Here is a 22,697-nt window from a genome sequence, read left to right as displayed (position 1 = left end):
CTCTCGATTAACAGGTTGTTAAAAAGTAGCGGTACATGATTGAAGATAAAGAAACATAATCGTACGCCAATTTAAATTCTATATTTATTTACTTTGAGTGCAAATCTTGTGGCTCACTAAGATTGAGTAGTACAGTAATGATAGAATTTGATCAGGCAGAAGATTTTTTTTTCCATTTCCGAAATGAATGAGAATCCGTATTACTTTTAAGTAGTAAAAAATATTAAAAGAAAGAGCCTAATTTTAATATAAAAGTAGACCTAGTAACTAAATGGATTAAACTCGTCAACGAAAGAAATTAATCTAGTCACTATTGGGCTAATTCTCTTTTTAATATTGGGCTTACCATTGCCTAATTTTAACTAGAATTCTTTGTACGCGATGCGTGCTTGAATTTTTCTCGAAACAGAAATGAGTTTTTTGAGAAAAGGTCCCATCCTTCAATATCATGATTGGGTCAACCAGGCTAGATCATGAGTCAAACATCATCATCGGGTCGACCCTCGATTTTCTTCGGCATAAGAGTCAAAATTTGAACATTAGACATACGAAGTATAATTGTTTTTAGTTGCAAAATTTGATTGGTTTAGTTTCTGTCACTTAAGTCTCTCACCATTCTTTTTGTTTTTTTTTTTTTTTTTTTTCTTTTCAAAGTTAAATTCTATGAACAAAATAGAAATTTTATTGAATTTATTTATGATTTAATAATATAATTTTTTAGTTGATTTTTACTTCATAAATTGTAAAGAAAGTGGACACTTTGATTTCAAGTTAATTTTTTCATAAGTTGTAGTTTGTAAGTAAATTTTTAAGTTTTTGTAAAGTTTCCTCATTTTAGTGATTTGCATAACTAAATTATGAAATTTTATGATTTTATTTGACTTGTGAGTGATTGTTATAATTATATTTTTGCTATTTTTGTTTGAAGCCCCCTTTGATTTGTAAGTGAATTTGTAATTTAGAATAGATACGGGTAACATAGTCTCTTCATTTAGTGACACCATAGCTCCCCCCTTCCCTTATATAATAGAGATATGTTGTACTTTAATTCTTGAATGATATTTTACATAACCTTTTTACCTTGATAATTAATCGTTATTTTATAATAGAAAAAGATAGGTCCAAATATATGTAAAAGTTTCATTATATATAGGAAACACTATAAAAAAAATAATTTTTTTTTTTGTCTAACTTCTAAATTCTATTTCACTACAAAACACCTCTATTTTTTATCATGACCCACCATTAATTGTGAATGGTTCTTGAGAATAGTGATTTGTAAGTAAATTTTTGAAATGTTTTTGTATGTATTGACGTTCTAGGTTATTAGTTTTAGTTTGTATGTTAATTTTAAGTTTTAATAAAGTTTCCTGATTATTTGAGTGATTTGCGTGATTTTCTCAATTGTATGAGTGATTTGTAAAGTTTCTTCTTTTAAGTGATTTGTGAGTGAGTGTTGTAAATTAATTTCGATAGTTTTCGTTTTTGAGTGTGATTTTGATTTTGACATTCCTTTTGTAATTTAGAAAGGAAAGGGGGGCAAAATAGGCATTTCAAAAGAGGACACCATTGCTCCCCCCTTCCCTTATATAATAGAGATTTAAAAGTAGGCGGTCTCTTACAAGACAAACTCTTCTAAGTAGTAATCAACATTAATTGAGATAAGGGGAAATTATAGTTGGAGGTGTAGGGGTATGGCCCATGATAATTTATAGTGTCATATTGGACATATATAATAATTAATCAAGGATGTCTTGGCCTAGTGATTAAGATTGAGGTGTTGTGAGCGATAGATCACAGGTTCGAATCCCCCCACCTCTCCCCTTCTTTGTACTTTGTACCGCCTTCGTGACTCATATGGATCAAAAAAAAATATTGGATATATATAATACATATGTTGTATTGGTTAAGAGCTCAACTATTAATATACTATTTAGGCGCAAAAAACTTGGTCTCTTAAGTTTTTGGTCAAAGATTCGTCACTGATTGAGGCTGCTTAATTTAATGCCCCCTGTATTTCGCTCGTAAGTTGAAGACGCTACTACTCTTCCTATTGCCATATGAATTTAAAATGAAATCTCCTTTAATCTTACAAGTGATCTTTTTTCTTCTGATTGTGAGTGCAATTTAGGCCCATTTTATCAACTTTTATAGTATTTTAATCATAAATTTGTCATATATTGTATCTAGTTTATTTATAAAGATAGCTAAATGGGAATTCTGAGCTGTTTTTGTTTCGGTGTTGAAAAGGTCGAGGACCTCTGAGATGTTCATCAATAATTGTGCGGTGTCCAAGAATGGAAGGCTGCAAGAGAGCAAACGTAAACTATCCTCGGGGATGCGAGGAAACCCCTTGCAACGCTCAAGTCATTATGTGTCCGTGAAGAATTTAGAGAGAGATACAAAGAGAAAGTGGTATTCAGAATGTACCTGCAGAATAGTACCATTTGATTATCTATAGGAGTATTTGACATGATACGTAATTTGTTGACACGTGTACAACTGAGATGAGTTTGATTGGAGGAAAGATTCCCTATTTTGTCATTTTCAGTAGCCGAGAGTGCAATCTGGAACAATCATTAGGAATGGTATGGCTCACCAGAATGAGGTTGCGTACTAAAAGATTCATGTCGTACATATAGCAGACTTGGGTACGTACCCCATACAGTTTTTATTACTTTTATAAGCAGTGCTCGACTGGAAGTACACGTTAATATCGATACCAAAATGCTATAGTCACTAATCACCTTATTGACTTATTATTTTCTGAAACTAACGTTGTTTATACATCAGATTTTCAACTAAAACAAATGTGAATCATACATCTTATACATTTTTCCAAGTGTAATATTGACTGCAGAAAAGATTGTACCAAAGTTCAATATCTCAACAACTCAAAAACATATTCAACGCACAAGTGCAACATTAAACATCTCTATAGATCACAAACTCCAAACTTTAAAAACTTATTCATGAAATTTCTTCTACAATAATATTATTGCGCAAGAGAACATGTAGATACATTATTCTATCACCTTAAGCTCTTACATTCATCAATTATTTGAGCTACCTTGCTTAGGAAATCAATATTTATAAAACAAAAAATAGAATTAAGCATAACATATACGATGATGTTTTAGGTTGGCCCTATTCTAGAGCGAACTTGTTGGCTAATAATGGCTAGAGTCCCACTTAGTTGGCTGTAGGTACGCTATGGAGCATAACGGTTTCAACAGTCAAGCCAGGTCCAAATCCAAACAAAACACCCCATTCTAACCCTTCCCCTGTGGTAGCCATTCCTTCCTTCATTGCCCTCTTCCTCATCTCATCCAAGATAAACAAAACACAAGCACTCGACATATTTCCATACTCGCTAAGTACATGTCGAGTTGTTTTAAGTTTATCCTCCTTAAGCCCGAGCTTCGATTCGACGTCGTCTAGAATCGCCCGGCCACCAGGGTGAGCCACCCAAAAAATGGAGTTCCAATCATCAATCCCAATAGGTTGGAATGCCTCAACCAAGGCCTTCTCAATATTCTTAGAGATAAGACCTGGTACATCCTTCAATAAGTGGAAAGTAAGTCCGACTTCTCGAAGGTGCCCATCGATGGCACCTTCTGAGCCGGGGAGTATAGTTTGAGCGGCCCACACCAGTTGGAAGATGGGTCGCTCAATGGACTCATCTGGATCAGCACCTACGATCACAGCTCCAGCTCCATCACCAAAAAGTGCCTGACCAACCATGGAGTCTAAGTGGATTTGAGTAGGCCCACGGAAGCAGATGATTGTGATCTCAGCACACACAACCAACACACGGGCTCCTCGGTTGTTCTCGGCGATGTCTTTCGCTAAACGAAGGACGGTACCACCAGCATAGCAGCCTTGTTGGTAAAGCATAAATCGCTTCACGGAGGGTCGAAGGCCAAGTAATTTAGTAAGTTGGTAATCAGCTCCAGGCATGTCTACACCAGAAGTGGTGCAAAAGATTACGTGGGTGATCTTAGACTTTGGTTGCCCCCATTCTTTGATGGCCTTAACAGCTGCCTCTTTTCCGAGTTTTGGCACTTCAGTTGCGAGAATGTCTTGACGAGTATCCAACGATGAGGCGTTAAAGTCGCACAAGTGTGGGTTCTCTTCTAGCAACTCCTCTGTTACATGCATGTAACGCTTCTTGATCATCGAATTGTCACCTGTACGTAGTATTATCATCTATTAGTAAATAATTGTTTCACTTGTCTATCATATATACGTCAAGTGATGCTATATATTGTCAATATATCGTTTAATCTAACATATATACAAAGAGAGGGGGACCTATTAAGGGTCTGGGTGGCCGCACAAAAAAAAATCAGTTCCTTTATATTAACGTAATAAAAATTACTGTTTAAATTTAGTATCCACACTTTTATACAACAATACGCGAGTTGCTTTAGTGGTCAACTATCTACCAACCTCTTGCATGCGCTAAATTTTTGCGCGGTTGGATCACCTAAAAACCATTTTCAGCTTTCTATTTCATTTTGTTTCTTCTCTACTTGATGAACTTTGTTTTTCTATATTACTTTATACTTGTTGTTTTCTTTTTTTCTATTTTAACATTTTTTTTCTATTTGAAATCTTCATTCTATTATTTTTGAAGATTTTAGCTCTAATTTTAACCATCTTTTTGTAATATAACAATTAATTCTCTCATTTTCCTTTTAAAATTGTCCCTTATTAGTTTCCGCACATTTTTTTCCTGTTTTTTTTTATAAGAATCGTCCTACCAATCGTCTACTATTATATTTACCTTATCATTATACTTTTTTTTTTCTCACAACATTAACTTCAATACAATAAATTGGAAATAGTATGAAAATATCGATATGATGAAGGTATCTCTAATAAAGGACTCAAATAATATAAAGTTTTTTTTTTTTTGTTATGGTCAAAACTCAACTTATCATTTATGTATTATGATCATTGTATATTTGTTTGGTTTAATTAAGACCTCCAATTTCAAAATCCTTGATCCTCCCTTATATACAAACATATAAATATGTCTACCAACGTATTCCACAATTTTTCAAAGTCACCTTGGAAGAAACTTAACGTTGCTCGTGAAGATATTATTTTTGAACAATTATGTATATGTTGTAATATAGGGCCTCTAAGCCTAACTACTAATGTCCCTTGATTTGTACGTACTAAACTCTATTAGCCCTTCTTAATATATTGCTCCAGTTAACCAAAAAAAGAACATGTATACAAAAAGAAAAGATTAGAGAAAATACTTACACATGCGCTTAAATTTTTGTTTAAGTTCTTTCATGTGCTCGCTCTTGGTAACTCGGAAGTAAAAATCCGGATACTCAGCTTGGTACATTTCATTGGCGGGGTTGGCAGTTCCAATGGCTAGTATGGTGGCTGGACCATTGGATCTTTGAGCATCACGGATTTCTTGAACAGATGGGGTGGCCATTTCTTTGACAGGATTTTTAGTGATAAAACTAAGTAATACTTATGTTTTATCTTAGAGTTGTATGTTTGGAGTGTGAGAGCCTGAGTAAAATGGTTGGAGGCTTAGGGTTTATATAGGGCTCATCGATTTAATTTGTAGTAGGTAACTTTGAATGAATTGGCAAAAAAACAAAACATATTAATTTCCTTATATATTTTTGGGATATTTTATTTGTTTATTTTCCTCTTAAGGTTGTTAGACAGTGAGCTGTTTGAAAATTCTTGGTTATGTGTGATGCATGCATGCATAAAATTCAAGCAAAGAGACTAATTAAGTGAGTGTAGCACCAATCAGATTTCATTGGATGTATGAATTGACCAGTTACTACTTACTATTCTAAGTATAGCATGACAAGATTGAATATTATTATGAGCTACTATGGCCTAGTGTTATGAACTAAACCAAATAAATACGACAATAAAAAACCTGAAAAGAGAAAAATATCAGAACGAAGTACTCCCTCCGTCCCATAATATAGTGCTTACATTCCTTTTTTGATGTCCCAAAATGTTGTGCCTATTTTCTTTTTTGTCAATTTATTTGGAATAAATTATCCTTAATTTCTACACAAACTTTCCAAAATACCCTTACTTTTCTCTCAAAACATGTGACCTCATTTATTGCTTTACACCATTCCAAGGAACATTTATTTCCTTTTGATTTTATTTAAAGGAAAAAGAAAATAAATAACTAGTTTCAATTAGGCCTGTCAATCATGTCGGGTTGGGTCGGGTTCGTGTTCGGGTCAAGTGAAAATGGGTTGAAACCCCCCCAACCTGAACCTGATCTGTTTTAATTTTCGGGTCAATATCATCAACCCTAACCTGATCTGAAAATTATCGGGTCAACCTGACCTGATCTGTTTGACCTGATTTTTTTTAAACGGGTTGTAAATGGGTCAACCTGAACCTACTGTTTAACCTGGTTTTTTCAGGTTGACCCGACCCATATAACCTGATTTTTTTTAAAAACAATTACATAGTTCATAATTGGCACTTGGCATTTGGGCCTTGAAATTTCATCAAAGTATTAGGCTATTAGCTAACCAAGTTTATACTTGGCAATATCAAGTACTTCTACCAAGTTCTAGCTAACCAAAATTCATACTTGGCAATATTACAAACCAATTTAGCAAAGTTTTATAACATAAAACAACATTAAAGTATCCTTATTGTTTTAGACTTATACAACCACAAGTCCACATCTCAAACAAACATTGTTGAGGTTTCACAACATTTGTAGGAGTGGAGTCAATCTCCTCCTCTGCCTCTGATGAGAAAATAGGAAATAAAAAAAGAACATTAATACTAATTGGTAGGAAAAATAGCATAAAAAAATTAAACAGAAAATAAATAACATTAAACTGGAAAAACAGCATAGAAAAATTAAACAGAAATAAATAACAGAACATTAAACAAAAAATTAAACAGAAAAATAGAATAAGAAAATTAAACAGAAAATGAATAACAGAACATTAAACAGAGAATTAAACAAAAAAAAACAGAAAATTAAACAAAAAAAAAGAACATTAATACTAATTGGTAGGAAAAATAGAAAATAATATAGAAAAATAACATGAAACAGAAAAATAGCATAAAAAATTAAACAGAAAATAAATGACATGCAGACATTAAATAGGAAAAAAATAGAACATTAAACAATAAAAATAGAAAATTAAACAAAAAAAAAACAGAATACTAAACAGAAAATAACATAGAATACTAAATGAGAAAATACAAAAACAATGAAAGACAAAATATGAAAATCACATAAATAACAGAAAATAAATGACAAAATACGAAAAAAAGGGTCAAAATACGAAAATCACATAAATAACAGAAAATAGCAAAAAAAAAACGAAAGAAAATAAATGAGAATAAGAAAATAAAGGACAAAATAAGAAAAAAAAATTGACAAAAGAAGAATACCTTGAAGAAGAGCAACGTAATTGCGACTTTTCAAGACGAAATTGAGAGACTTATTGCGACTTTGCGAGACGAAGAAAATTAAATGTTGAAGAAGAGCATCGAAGAAGACTGAGAGAGAGAGTAAAAGACTGAGAAATTTCACCATGAGAGAGAGAGGCGTTAGAAATTAGGGTTAGGAGAGAGAGAGAGAGAGAGAGAGAGAGACTGAGAGAGAGAATGAGAGTTGAGAAAGAAAGGGGCTGGTGAAATCTTTTAGGGTTAGGAGTTAGGAGACTGAGAAAGAGAAAGAGTGTTAGAAATTTAGTTATTAGGCTGGGGAAATTTTTTGGGCTGGTAAATCTTTTGGGTTGCGCAAGTGGCAAACACCAATATTCTTTTTTTTTTAGTTCAAGAATTCGGGTCAGGCGGGTCATTGTCAGGTCAGAAAATTCGACCTGAACCTGACCCATTTAACTTTCAGGTCGGGTTCAGGTCGACCCATTTAACTAATCAGGTTGAAAACCTCAACCCAAACCCGCTATTTTCAGGTCGGGTTCGGGTCGGGTTATCGGGTTGGGTCAGCTTTTGCCAGGCCTAGTTTCAATACAAAAGTATCAAAAAAGCACTTTAATAAATATATTTTTTGGAAATTCTACCACTCATTCCATTTTCCTTAATTCCCGTGAAAAATGAGAAGTAAGCATTATATTATGGGACGGAGGGAGTATATTTCATTCAATGATGATACATTCAATAATATACTTCATTCAATGATGATACACTTTAATTTTCTTGTATGAAAATATCACAATATGATTCCAAACTTGAAAAGACAAAAATTTAATTTTCATTACATATATGACACTACAAAAGTAGAGGGGTAACTATTTTTTTGGTTCACTCCTTTGATCACCTTAATTACTTTGTTAGTGTCCTAACTTTTTCTCGCTAAATTTCTTGATTTTTCCCACTTTCACTTTTACTTATTGCGAAATATAAGAAGTATTAAAGTTTCACTATAAAGAAAAAAAATACAAGACCTCATCTTGGGTCACAAGTCCAATCAATACTAGTTGATGCATCTAACCATTGGATAATTATGCACCAGAAATAATTTAGGGTCGCTAATCGAGCGAGTTGATCGCAAGCAAATTAAACTCAGTTGGACTCGACACAAAAATCATTTAATCATGCTCGAGTGGTACTTGTAACTCGTTAGGCCGTTGCTCAACTCGTGCTTATTAAGATTAGTTATTGCGATTCGAATTCGAACTACTTGCGAATCGCTCAACTTAATTAGCACCCCTACTAGCGAGTAAAGGAAAAAGAACGCAACATGTACATATTGTTTTGCATCAGCTAGCAAAAAAAGGTAAATTGATCATTATAAGCTAGCAAGTAGGTAGCACATTCCAACATTAGAAACGAAAATATGATACTTTTACCAAGTGAGGGAGTTTCTGTCATGGTAAATGACTGATTTTAGCTCCTTTGTATGTTTTCTTTGAGGTTCAAGAATAATCAACATTTTCCCCTAAATATTTTGAGTGACCGTGAAGATTGTTTGTGTTAATTTTTAGATTATATGAAAATGGGTCAGGCAACCCAATAAAGAGGAGGAGAGTTTAACCCACTTACAAGCTAGCTAGGAGGTTCCATTCTAAAACCAATTGGTGATAGGAGGAGTAACTCCTCATCTTATAAAGTGGTTTACTCTCTCCTCTTTCTCCAATGTGGGACACTCACAAGTGGACTTTAATTTCAATGGGTTTCAACAGTTTGGGTGGCTTGGTTCATTCATTACTTATGTTAATAAATTTTTATATAATATAAAATTTCCTTAAAAAAATATATTAAAAAACAAAAGTTATTGAGCTGCTTAAGACGAGTTGAGAATTGCTGAACTCATGCTCATTAAGGTTTCGAGCCAAGTTGAATTCGGGTCAAACAACCTTGAGTTATGTTATATTTGAGGGTTACCATCGAATCTAAGATGCCTAATGTAATAATAAGTGCCTTGAATATGTTTGATGAAATGCGTCAAAAGGGTGTTTAGGAGTGCCGCCCGATCGGGCCCGAGACAATTTCGTCAACAGATGGTTTAAGGAGACCGCCTGATGCTATCGGGCCTGCTCGCCCGATCGGGCGCACTTAGCGAACAACGTCCAGGCAAGGTCGCCCTATCGGGCCCGCAACAATTCTGGGATTAGTAATTACTGCCCGATTGGGCGGATGTCGCTCGACTCGATCGGGTGGTGGCCCATTATTCAGATGGGGGTATAAATAGGTTATTTTACCTAATTGTTTCAGACTACGAATTTAGTCTAATTCTCTCTGTAATCTGGTTTTCCTCACATAATAAAATATTATCTCTCTCTGCCTGTGGACGTAGCCAAATTGGTGAACCACGTAAATCTGTTGTTTGTTTTTCATTGTTTTACATTCATTATTGTTTTTCACGTCCGTTATAACAAATTGGTATCAAGAGCTTCGTGTTCGATCTGTGTGAGAAAGATATTTGGGATGAATGTCAAGATTGATAAATTCACTAGGAGGAATAGTTTTAGTCTGTGGCAAATCAATATGCGGCTTTACTGAAGCAACATGGGTTGTCGGCACTGTTGATGAAGAAGTCAACAGATTCAGTTACCGCTGAGATGACCACTCTGGAGGAGAAGACTCATTCAACGATTATGTTGTGTTTGGCTGATGATATAATCACTGAAGTCGCGGAGGAGGAAACCTCATTTGGTCTGTGGTTGAAATTAGAGAGTTTGAAAATGACAACATCTCTAACCAATAAGTTGCTTTTGAAGCAACATCTGTTCAACCTGTGAATGCAGGAAGGTATGCCTCTTAGAGATCACCTAGATCATTAAATACAATTTTGCTAGAATTGCGTAATATTGATGTTAAGGTGGAGGATGAGGATGTCCTTTAATTCTACTTGTTTCTTTACCATTATCATATGAAAATTTTGTGCAATCTTTCATTGTCGGTAAAGATTCTGTGTCCCTAGAAGAGGTTAGATCATCTCTTCATACTAGGAAATTGCACCATAAGACATCTGGTAGTACAAGTACAAATAATCAGGCTTCTGGATTAGTGGCCAGTAGTAGTGGTAAGGGACGTGGTAAAAAGAATCTAAAGAAATCTGAAAATTCTAAAGGGGGTCCTAAACCTAATGATGTTTGTAATTACTGTAAGGAAAAGGGGCATTGGAAAAAGGAATGTCCTGAAAAGAAGCATCAGGAGAATAAATATGGGTTTGGTGAAGCGGAAAATTCGAATTCCGAGGATGATCTTGCTCTAGTTGATAATGAGAAAACATATTGTAATGATGTGTGGGTTCTTCATTCTGGAGCGTCGTATTATATGAGTCATCGTAGGGAGTGGTTTACTACTTATGAGCAGGTAGATGGGGGTAATATTTCAATGGCTAACAATGCAGTTTGTAAGACAATTGGAATATGCTCTATCAAGATCCGGACACATGATGGTACATTCTGCACTTTGAATAAAGTTAGGCATGTTCCACAGATGACCAAGAAACTGATTTCACTTAGTTTGTTAGACAGTAAGGGGTTCAGTTTCAGAGATGGGGGTGGAGTTGTGTATGTCTGCAAAGGTTCAGAGGATGTTTTGAAGGGGTCAAGTGTGGTCCTTGTATGTTTTGCAGGGTTCTACTCTCTCAGGTTCAGCTGCTGTTGCATCGTGTCTGAAATTCAAAAAGAGGATATGACCAAGCTATGACACATGAGACTTGGGCATATGAGTGAGAGAGGGATGCAAATCCTCTCCAAGGCTGATCTTCTAGGTGGCCATAAGGTCACCAACCTGGAGTTTTGTGAGCATTGTGTCTTTGGAAAACTACTCGTAGCAAGTTTCCTAAGAGCATTCATAGAACAAAAGGTACTCTAGATTATATCCACTCTGATTATTGGGGTCCTTCACGCGTGGAGTCTTTGGGAGGTCACATGTATTTTGTATCTTTCATAGATGATTTTTTAAGAATTACTTGGTTAATAATTGTCATGAAGTTAAAAGGTGAAGCTTTCAATAATTTCAAGCAGTGGAAGGCATTGGTGTAAAATCAAACTGGAAAGAAGATCAAAAGGCTATGAACTGATAATGATATGGAATTTTGTCTGTCTGAGTTCGAAGAGTTCTGCTAGAATGAAGGGATTGCTAGGTATCACACTGTCAGAAATACACCACAACAAAATGGTTCAGTAGAACGAATGAATCAGATACTTTTGGGGAGAAACCGTCAGTACAACATGTTATCTGATCAACCGTGGGCCTCAATCTGGGATCAATCTCAAAACACCATATGAGATGTGGTTAGGTAAGCCTGCAGATTACTCAGATATACGAGTTTTTGGTTGTAATGTTTATTATCATGTAAATGAGGGTAAGTTGGAACCAAGGGATTAAAAGGGAGTGTTTGTGGGTTATGAGGATGAAGTAAAGGGTTATAGAATTTGGTCTCCGTCTGAGAGTTGGGTTATACTGAGTAGAAATGTTGTCTTTAATGAAAATTCTATGTTTAATCCTACTGTGAAATCTATTGTTGTGTGAGATAGTAGTAGTGTCGATAAACAGGTGGAGCAGCAAGTCACTCATGATGAGAGTGATGATTATCAACACATTATTTCTAAATAATCACCATCTTCAATACCAAGTGAAGAGGCGCCTAGCCTGGCTCGGGAGCATCCTATAAGGACAAAATTTGGGAAACCCCCAAACATGTATGGTTTTGAAGATATGGTGACTTATGAACTACAGGTTGCTGAGGAGGTGGATGTCTATGAGTCATCCATATATAAGGAATCAGTTACATGTACAAAGTCTACCCATTGGCTTGCTGCAATGGGGGATGAGATGGAATCACTTCATAAGAACGAGACTTGGGAGCTTGTGCCTAAGCCTCCAGGGAGAAAAATTGTTACTTGTAAATGGGTTTTCAAGAAAAAGGAGGGGATAACATCTGCAAAGGAGGTCAAGTGTAAGGCTCGACTGGTTGCAAGAGAGTTCACACAAAGGGAGGGTGTAGACTACAATGAGATATTTTCACCTGTAGTTAGACATACTTCCATCAGGGTGCTACTAGCAATAGTTGCACATCAGGATTTTGAGCTTGAGTAGCTAGATGTAAAAAAGCTTTTCTACATGGAGAGTTGGATGAGGAGATATACATGGCTCAACCAGATGAGTTCCAGGGAATGAAAACTGTGTTTTCAAGTTGAAGAAGTCCTTACATGGGCTAAAGTAGTCTCCGAGGCAGCGGTACAAGAAATTTGATAGCTATATGATAAAGTTAGGCTACAACAGGAGTCCATATGATTGTTGTGTGTATCACAACAAGCTGACAGATGGATCTTTCATTTACTTAGTGTTATATGTAGATGATATGTTGATAGTTGCTGATGTTCAGAGGTTAAAGGAACTTCTTAGTGCTGAATTTGAAATGAAGGATTTGGGTGCAGCAAAGAAGATATTGGGTATGGAGATTTATAGGGAGGGGGATCAGAAGAAGCTTTTCTTGTCACAGAAAGGCTATATTGAGAAGATATTGTCAAGGTTTGGCATGTCAACAACAAAACCTATAGATACTCCAAGTGCTGCAAATAGTCATTTGTCCGTTGCATTTGCACCTAAGTCTGCTGAGGAGAAGAAGTACATGAGTCGAGTTCCGTATGCTAGTGCAATAAGGAGCTTGATGTATGCTATGGTTTGCACTAGGCCGGATCTTTGCACATACATGCAGTCAGTGTTGTTAGTAGGTTCATGGGTGATCCTGGTAAGGAGCATTGGCAGACAGTTAAGAGGATCTTTAATTTCGTTATCTTAGAGGTACATTAGATGTTGGTCCTATTTAAGTACGAAGGTGATATGTCATGTTTAGTTGCAGGATATTCTGATTATGCTAAAGATGTGGATGGTAGGAGATCTATGACTAGTTATGTATTCACTCTTGGTGGTTCTGTTGTGAGTTGGAAAGCGACTTTGCACCCTACATTGACTTTGTCTACTACCGAGGCAAAGTATATGGCCTTGACAGAAGCAGCTAAGAAGGGAATCTGGTTAAAGGGGTTAATCAGTGATCTGGTCGGGTCCACATTATGATCAAGCAACTGTGTATTGTGACAGCTTGAATGTGATAGCTTGATGTTAGGTATCATTTTCTGAGGTATGAGACAAGAATAATTAAGGTGAAGAAGGTAGGAACTGCTGATAATCCTGCTCATATGTTCACCAAGCAAATTCTGCAGAGTAATAAGTTTCAAAATTGTTTGAACTTACTCAATTTTCGTGATTGTTAGTTGCCCTTGTGGGGCAAATCTGGGGGTCCTTAGGGACTAATATGGTCTGGTTGTCTTTTGGGACAAATCTGTTTGTAGGGAGATTCTGGGCGTTGTGACCGATGCATCTGTTTTCTAGTTTATTGTGAGAGGATTCAAGTCAAGGTGGAGATTTGTAAGAATAAGTGTCTTGAATATGTTTCATGAAATGCGTCAAAAGGGTGTTTCGGAGTGCCGCCCGATCGGGCCCATACAATTTCATCAACATATGGTTTAAGGAGGTCACCCAATGCTATCAGGCCTGCTCTCCCGATCGGGAGCACTTAGCGAACAATGACCGGGCAAGGTCGCCGGATCGGGCCCGCAACAATTTTGGGATTAGTAATTACTGCCCGATTGGGCAGATGTCGCCCGACCCGATCGGGCGGTGGCCCATTTAACGCGGAAATGCGTTTTTCTAATGGGGGTATAAATAGGTTATTTTACCTAATTGTTTCAGACTACGAATTTAGTCTAATTCTCTCTGTAATCTGGTCTTCCTCACATAATAAAATATTCTCTCTCCGCCCGTGAACGTAGCCAAATTGGTGAACCACATAAATCTGTTGTCTATTTTTCATTGTTTTACATTCTTTATTTGTTTCTTTCTCACGTCCGTTATAACACCTAAGATATCCGGCAGCGGTGTGAATCGATTAATACCCCTACAAAGAAAGTTCACAAACAATGAATATTCACTAGCTATGTCCTTTGTCAGTTGTCACTAGTCTATTGATCAATACTCAATTGAACTAGCACCATTCCACCAAATAATCAGATTGAATTTTAGTTAGTTCCCCCTAGAAATTTGCAACATCATAGTCATTGATTATTAGTATTTCCTAGTCAAAAACAGTATGCTAGGCTGCTAGCTGCGCTAGAATTTTCTACTTCGAAGAAAGTTGCAACCTACTATAGTATGTCATGCACGTATCTTTGATTTTTCCGAGATTCCCGACAAGTATCAGGTAGAATCATATATGTTTTTCTTTCTCCATTTCATTCCCTTCATAGCCCCCGCCACGCTTTGGGGGTCGATTACTCCTCTTGGCGGCGCCGCAGCAGGCGCTGTCTGACTACCAGATCACATTCCATCGATCCCAACCGCCGGCATGCCCACCCAGATGCCACTTGCTAGCAGCAGCTCACAGCCTTCCAACAACCAGTGCTATTTCCTGAAGGTTTTTGCTACCTCTGACCTTCCAACACTGAAGCTCTGTTTGCCGAATCCATTTGGTAAGGTAATGGACTAATGGTAATGCATGAGTCTCATGCCAATAAATTACCATGATTGGTCGTACGTATAGAGATACGGAAATCTTTTCTGAATGCCTCATCCGGCTCAAGAGACGGCAATTTCCGATGAAGGGGTTTTTGATCTTCTGTTGTGCAGTAATGTCACTCAAACGGTGGGAATAGATGTTAACCCTTCCTTAGGGAGTAAGCTTCATCTGGTTATGTAATTGTTGCGTGATTGATCTGTTTGCATGTTTCTTTTACTAGAATTTTTTTTAACGATAGGTTGACGGTTAAACCTGCCCATTTTTAAAGGTATGAGTCTAAAATTTATCCGATTTGAATTCGGGCTAAGTGATGTTGGATTCAGACCCGCCACAAATCCGATCGCATGGATTCATATATAATTTTCTTTTTTCAAAAAATAAATATTTGAAGTTGCAAAATACAATTTATATAGGCTCACATAAAGTCTTTATACTCTAAAAGTATAAAATTAATGGTGAGATAGGAGAGAATTAGCAAATGAATTTCTTTGATATTATTGTTATATATAGAATATATGATACTTCTGTAGGTGTTGGGCCCGGAAAATTTCATATTAGCAAAGAAGGAATTAAATATCAGTTAGCAAGAATCATGGGATTGGCATTGACTTTGGATATAACTGTTGGAGGAAAATAAGGAGGAAGTTAGAGATAATCAAGGCACTACCTATCTTCAAGGGAATTTGGAAGCATCTTTGAAGGATATCCCACCTATATATATGTAGTTCAATGTAACCCTAGTTTCTCTTCTACTACTTCTCTCTCCACGCACACATTTATATTCATTATTCTCTACTCTAATATTTTTCATAGCGGCACAAGAAAGCTTGATATTATAATCTACCCTTGTATTGACGCCGTCGGCATATTAGTGGATTGGTGATCAAGAGTATCACCCGCGGTTTTTCCCATCATTTGGGTTTTCCACGTCAACAATTTGTTTGTCTTTTTATTGTTTTATTTCCTTTACATATTTCATTTATTCGTTAATATTGATTGCCATAGTGTAAAGATCTCGTTGTTGGTTCCCTTTTCCTTTTGCGTACTTAGTACAAAAATGGCATAAACAATTTGGCGCCCACCGTGGGGCCACAACAAGATCTCTATATATCCTTTGGCAATCACGTTTTTTCCTTTCATCTTATCTACGTAAGTTTTCCGTACTTTTCTATCCTTTTGTGTTTTCAATGGCAGGACAATGGGTCACCACCCAAGAGGTCATTGATGAGCTCAACCGCGTCAAGGCGGAGATGGCGATATTGAAAGAAAGTTATGTCGCGTCCTGTATGGAGAATCAAAGCCTGAAATCTGCCCAAAAGTCCAAAGGCTCTAAGCGCCGCAGCATAGGCGACGCCGTCATCGAGCATGACGCCGTCATCGAGCATGACGCCGTCATCGAGCAGCGTCTTCAGCGACTAGAAGACATGATCGCCAGAATCCCCGGTGTCCCTCGTCCTATGGAGAAAGCGACGCCAAACAGCTATGCGGACTCACCTTTTGCTGATTTTATTGCGATGATCGAGGTTCCAAAGCGGTTTTCCGTCCCAACCATGAAGATGTACGACGGCACTACAGATCCAAATGACCACGTCGCCCAATACAAACAACGGATGATGACCATCTCAATTCCTCGTAGCATGCGCGAGGCATGCATGTGTAAAGGATTCGGATCGACGTTGACTGGACCAGCCCTGCAGTGGTTCATCCACCTTGGCAACGACACTATCTCTTCCTTTGCTCAATTGATTAATATTTTTAATTTACAGTTTGCTAGTAGTCGTAAGATGGAAAAACAGGCTAGTGACTTATATAGAATCGTGCAAAAATCTAATGAATCCTTGAAAGAGTTTGTTCACAGGTTTAACAGGGAAAAGGTGTCGATTCCAAATTGCGACTTTAAGACGGCGATTGAAGCTTTTCGACGGGGTCTGGATGAAGACTCAGATTTGTACAAAGAGCTTACCAAGTATCCCTGTCCAACGTTCGAGGACGCTCAAGCCAAAGCCTCGGCCCAGATCCGATTGGAGGAAGACATGCAGTCAAGAAAGGAATTCTATGACGTCGACAGCAGGAAGTCGACACCAAACGAAGAAAGTTCGTGGCGTCCAAAGCCTTATGATCGTCCACAACAAGTTTATAGCGTCCGTCAGATTCATCAAGCCAACGATTGGAAAAACGATCCTAACTAGACGTCGCCCAAAAAGTGATGTCGACGTCCACAATTGCGACGGTGTCTGGCAACTGGACGTCGTCCAAAAAGTGACGTCGACGTCAACAATTGCGACGGCGTCTGGCAAGTCGACGTCGTCAATTATTTCACATCTCAAGGAGGTAAGCACGTTCCCTGAAGTTGGAACGTCGTCCATCTAAAACTCTATTACTTTTAATCGTATTATGTTGAGAACAAGAGGGACGCCACTACATGTAAGTAACCAACAAGTTAAATTGAGTTATTTCATTTCATTTTATTCTCAACATATTATATTTTCATATTTTAAGCGTTATTTCTTTATATTATACTAACTTGAGCGTCGTAGGACCGTTGGGGAAGCCAACGACAGCTCACCTTTGTTGTATGAAGACAGGTATGGGGACGAGGATTAGTTGACAATCAACTTTGACACAATCGAACACCACAATGTTCACATTCACCTGACGCCATCATCAGCGTCAATGACACCATCATCGGCGTCGACGACGTCATCACAATTGACGCCGACCCTTATTATGACGGCGACAGTTTTAAGCTGGGGCATCAAGGTTCGACGGCGTTCAGGTGAATACAACATGACTTATATACAAAAAGGGACACACACCTTAAGAAGTCATCACAACAACATACAAAACACCACAAACAATTAATTAGAAGAGGCAAATTAGCCTTTCTTAACAATTAACACTGCAAGTGGTTTCAAACATCAAAGGTACCTACACACATACGTACACACATTCATACAAACATAAGGGCCCTACACTTGACGACATATCCTGGATGACAACGTTTAGTTTTAAAACTAAACCTCTAGTCACGATGGAAGAGTCATATACATACGTACATACATACTTACAAACATACATTTCGATAACACACGGTAAACATATGCAACGACTTTTACACACAAAAACTAACGCTGAAAACTAATTTATCTCCATGGCATCTTTATCTTCTGCAACAGGGGCATATTCAACAGTTGTCGCCGTCTCAGCAGCGGCAGTGACGCCGTCAGGAAGCAGGTCGTCAAGAGTTCTAAAAACAGCCAGGAGTTTATGGACGTCGTCTTCTGGCGTCCATGACGCCGTCTGATGTCCATGATGCCGTCTGACGTCCATGACATTGATTATGGCGTCATCAAGGATGACGGCGACAGTAGTCATCACATCACCGGTGACGGCGGCAGACGACATAGTGTTCTCTGATAACGACGTCGGCGTCCGAAATGAACAAACTTAAAGCCATTTGAAGGAGAAGATTAATAAGGGAAGAGTGTAATTGATGCCACTTCCCAAGACGGTTGAGCAAGTGTCATCAATTAGGGGCAATTGTTGGGCCCGGAAAATTTCATATTAGCAAAGAAGGAATTAAATATCAGTTAGCAAGAATCATGGGATTGGCATTGACTTTGGATATAACTGTTGGAGGAAAATAAGGAGGAAGTTAGAGATAATCAAGGCACTACCTATCTTCAAGGGAATTTGGAAGCATCTTTGAAGGATATCCCACCTATATATATGTAGTTCAATGTAACCCTAGTTTCTCTTCTACTACTTCTCTCTCCACGCACACATTTATATTCATTATTCTCTACTCTAATATTTTTCATAGTGGCAAAAGAAAGCTTGATATTATAATCTACCCTTGTATTGACGCCGTCGGCATATTAGTGGATTGGTGATCAAGAGTATCACCCGCGGTTTTTCCCATCATTTGGGTTTTCCGCGTCAACAATTTGTTTGTCTTTTTATTGTTTTATTTCCTTTACATATTTCATTTATTCGTTAATATTGATTGCCATAGTGTAAAGATCTCGTTGTTGGTTCCCTTTTCCTTTTGCGTACTTAGTACAAAAATGGCATAAACAGTAGGCATATTTGATATTATATAATTTTAATAGTCTTCTACTAAACTTTTAAATTGATATAGGATTATTAAATAATATTTTCTTGAGTTATAATTTTATTACTTCATTGCTCATTAAGTATTAATAGCCGAGCTTATCACAAACATCATTATATGTAAAGAAAATTTTAATGAAATAAACATATATATTAAATGATATTGATAAAAATTATTTTAAAGATCTATTTCGAACCCAAGACTCACTAGACCCAACGGGTCTAAAAGTCTAACTTTTTTAGGCCTAATGGGTCTTGGGGCGGGTTTAGATCCACCTCAAAAATTCGGGTTGGGACTTATGAACCAGCCCAGACCCGACTCATTGACATTTGTACCTAGGACACTTATCAGCAATCGAAAACGTTATATGTATTTATTTACGTGCGTAATTTCCTTCTTGGCTACTTGAATATGCATGACTTATTGAAAAACCAAAAAAAAAATTTTTGGGGGATGTTGACCACGTCAGCCAGGACCTTAAACGGATCCTCCCCTGCGTTCTATATTGTAGACGACTTAATGTTTTTTTTTTTACATCAACAAAATTTGCATTAATAAAAACCAGAAACCACTAGCTGCAGTAGTGATTCCCCCAAATCAAAAAAATTATTATCAAGGATTTTCGTAAACAAGAAAAACTTACAAGAGAGTTGAAGCGCAAAAAAATAAAAAAAAAGCAATAAAATTTGTCTCAGATTTCTTGTCTCATACTGATCATTTCATTTTCTTTCCTTCTTTTGGTCGATTGAGAATTTCTCCCCAAAACAAACCCCCCTTATTCTATTTCTCTCTCTTGTAATTTCTCACTCCCGAAGATCCCCAGGGCGAGCTCTAATGCCTGTTCTTCCTGAGTCGCGTAGAACTGAGAACGTCCCTGATCATCTGAGCAGAGGTATAACACCTCTTGTTTATTTTCTTCTTTGAATTTCAGAATTATGAGATTAGTAAATCAAGCCCAAACTGTAAATTGGAAATTAGTGTAGGTATTTGGCCTTAAAAACTGATTAAAGTCTGGGTTCTAATTTGTGAATTGTGATTGATGTACTTTGTTGTCAATCCCAAAAACAAACCAGCAGTAAAAGTGTCTAGTAGAGTAAGCTTTGCACCATTATCAAACCATATTCTTCATCATCATCAACGACATCAATTCATGACCAAAAACCCAATTTGTATCTGCTTTTGTTACTCATAAAATTAATTGGTGAAGCAAAAGGTTGGGAGAAGAAATTACGCAAACGATTTAAGGGGTATTCAATAGTTAAACGCTGATGTGAGGGAAATTAACAAAGAGGGGTTGGGGTAAATTAAGGGGGTATTTTAGCTAGTAATATTATATTAGAGTGATAATTGGAGGAAATAGTTAACCATGATTAGTAAATTCTGAATTTGGTAGTGCTTTTTAAAGTTTTTTCACTTATAAGGTAGTTTTGTAAAATAAACATGATATAAGGTAGTTTTTTTTTAAAAAAAGTGTCTTTAATAGGTAGTTTCTAACAATTTTTCCATTAATAAATTAATAATTATTTATATGATGATTTAGTTTCTCTATTAGGTGTTCTATGTACTTGTATGATGGTAATTTGTTGATTGATTTTCATATAGTTAATTTATATGTGTTAATTTGTATTAAATAATGAATATATGAAACGATGAGTGATACACCTATATAAAAAAATCGAAGGCAATGGGAAAACAACCTGATATTAGACACTGTTTCTTTACGTTGTAATTTTTTTACTATTGAATATCTTTTGTCTCTTTTTATACCATCGATTTTGAAATCTTGACTCCGCCACTATCAAAAACTAGAGATAAAGTATCTAAATAGTAAAAAGAAAATAGAGGAACACTTAATGGAACTTTATTACTAGTTCTTACAAACCCTATAAAGTAAAACCGACAAAAAGTTAAATACCATCTTGTCACCTTATGAGTCTAACTCTTCCATCAGAGGACATTATGGTATTCTAGGAGAGTACTTCTCTTGGGTGAGTTTTTCTTATGAAGTTGCATGTTATTGTTAAATTATGGGCCTGGGCCGCACCCATCACAAGGAGAGAGAGTCCACTTCACAACACAAAGGAGGTTCCACCTTAAAACCATATGGCAATAAGAGGAGTAACCCTTTTGCATTATAAAGTGAACCCATCTATCTTATTTAATCAATGTGGGACACTCACATGTGGTGTGCACTATACATCATAGCTTCAACAATCCCCCTCACATGTGAGGTCCCTTTTTCAATTGGCCTAGAATAAATTAACGGACCCTCTGTGGGCCTGGCTCTGATACCATGTTAAATTATGGGCCTGGGCCGCACCCATCACAAGGAGAGAGAATCCACTTCACAACACAAAGGAGGTTCCACCTTAAAACCATATCTCTATTATATAAGTCAAGGGAGGATGTGTGGTGTCCTCTTTTGAAGTGACTAAAATACCCTTAATGATCTAATTAATGGAATAAAAAAAATTACAAAAGCAAATCATTTAAAAATCCCATTCCAACTTGCCATTTAAAACAAGTTTAAAATGGTATATGCATCAAATACTTCAATCAAAAATTAAATGGACAAAATATTTATACCTTATAAAAAAAGATGGCATACATAAAATGCACATGAAAAGTCTGAACATTCACTACCTTTGATACTCTTTAATCCAGTTAAACCAACTCATTATTTTTGTTCTTTCTGTTCAATATTCATTCACAAAAAATTAATGTTAACAATCACTCACAACTTTTTTATTTTTTTTTACATTAGCAAATTAATAAATCTAAATTCATCTAACTGTTGAATTTTTCATATTTAAGTTTAATCATAAATAAAGTACGAATGGAGTATCTAATAGAATAACAAATTTTGAAATTAACGCACGCATCGCGTGCATATGAAAGCTAGTATGTCAATAAGGGGAGTAACCCTTTTGCATTATAAAGTGAACCCATCTCTCTTATTTAATCAATGTGGGACACTCACATGTGGTGTGCGCTAAAATAACGTAACTAATTAAGGCTATACATGAAATGATTTACACAAAATAAATCTTTCCTATAATACATATATACTAACAGTTATATCTAAAGAAATAGTTGCTGAAGCGTGATGGATATGTCGAGATTCTAAACAAAAATGATCTTCAAAGATGGATTGCCATTATAGAAGCATTTTAAATGGATAAATTGGAAAGGATGTGATGAGTGCATCCTTCTATCCGACTGACCAACATCAATGGGGAAGCTAAAATCAAAGACAAATACACTAATGCGACAAATGTATGCAGAGTGCTATTGCAGGAGGATCAAACAAGGAAGCAAATGTTTCGGCTAAGCTAGTTCCGAAGGGGAGCATGGAAGTTAATATATTCCACCATTTTTGCTAACCATATTGGGAGAAATTACATATTAGTTTAGAGGCTATTATTTTTGAACATTTAAGTAGGTGTTGTGATGTTGGGACAGATGACCCCCATGTTTACGTTGAATAACGCGTAAGAAGAACAAATTTTAGCTTAACATATATATAGCCCCCTTCATTCCTTCAACAAA

The 22,697-nt window shown here is 36.5% G+C and overlaps 1 protein-coding gene and 1 long non-coding RNA gene across 2 annotated transcripts; both read right to left on the bottom strand.

Moving 5' to 3' along the window:
- Positions 1 to 2,940: 2,940 nt before the first annotated feature.
- Positions 2,941 to 5,546, bottom strand: LOC104905366 (chalcone synthase 3). The gene is made up of 2 exons (XM_010693892.4): positions 5,278 to 5,546; positions 2,941 to 4,190 (listed from the first exon to the last, which is right to left on the bottom strand). The coding sequence occupies exons 1-2, from the start codon at positions 5,459 to 5,461 to the stop codon at positions 3,193 to 3,195; spliced, it is 1,182 nt and encodes a 393-aa protein (XP_010692194.2). The 5' UTR covers positions 5,462 to 5,546; the 3' UTR covers positions 2,941 to 3,192.
- A 970-nt stretch (positions 5,547 to 6,516) lies between these two features.
- On the bottom strand, positions 6,517 to 7,803 carry LOC125495809 (uncharacterized). The gene is made up of 2 exons (XR_007272220.2): positions 7,429 to 7,803; positions 6,517 to 6,769 (listed from the first exon to the last, which is right to left on the bottom strand). It is a non-coding gene; the product is annotated as an uncharacterized LOC125495809 (long non-coding RNA).
- Between the last annotated feature and the right edge of the window lie 14,894 nt (positions 7,804 to 22,697).

This window comes from Beta vulgaris, chromosome 1 (genome assembly GCF_026745355.1).
Source record: "Beta vulgaris subsp. vulgaris cultivar EL10 chromosome 1, EL10.2, whole genome shotgun sequence".
Taxonomy (NCBI): Eukaryota; Viridiplantae; Streptophyta; class Magnoliopsida; order Caryophyllales; family Amaranthaceae; genus Beta; species Beta vulgaris.
This window is presented reverse-complemented; position numbering and strand designations above follow the sequence as displayed.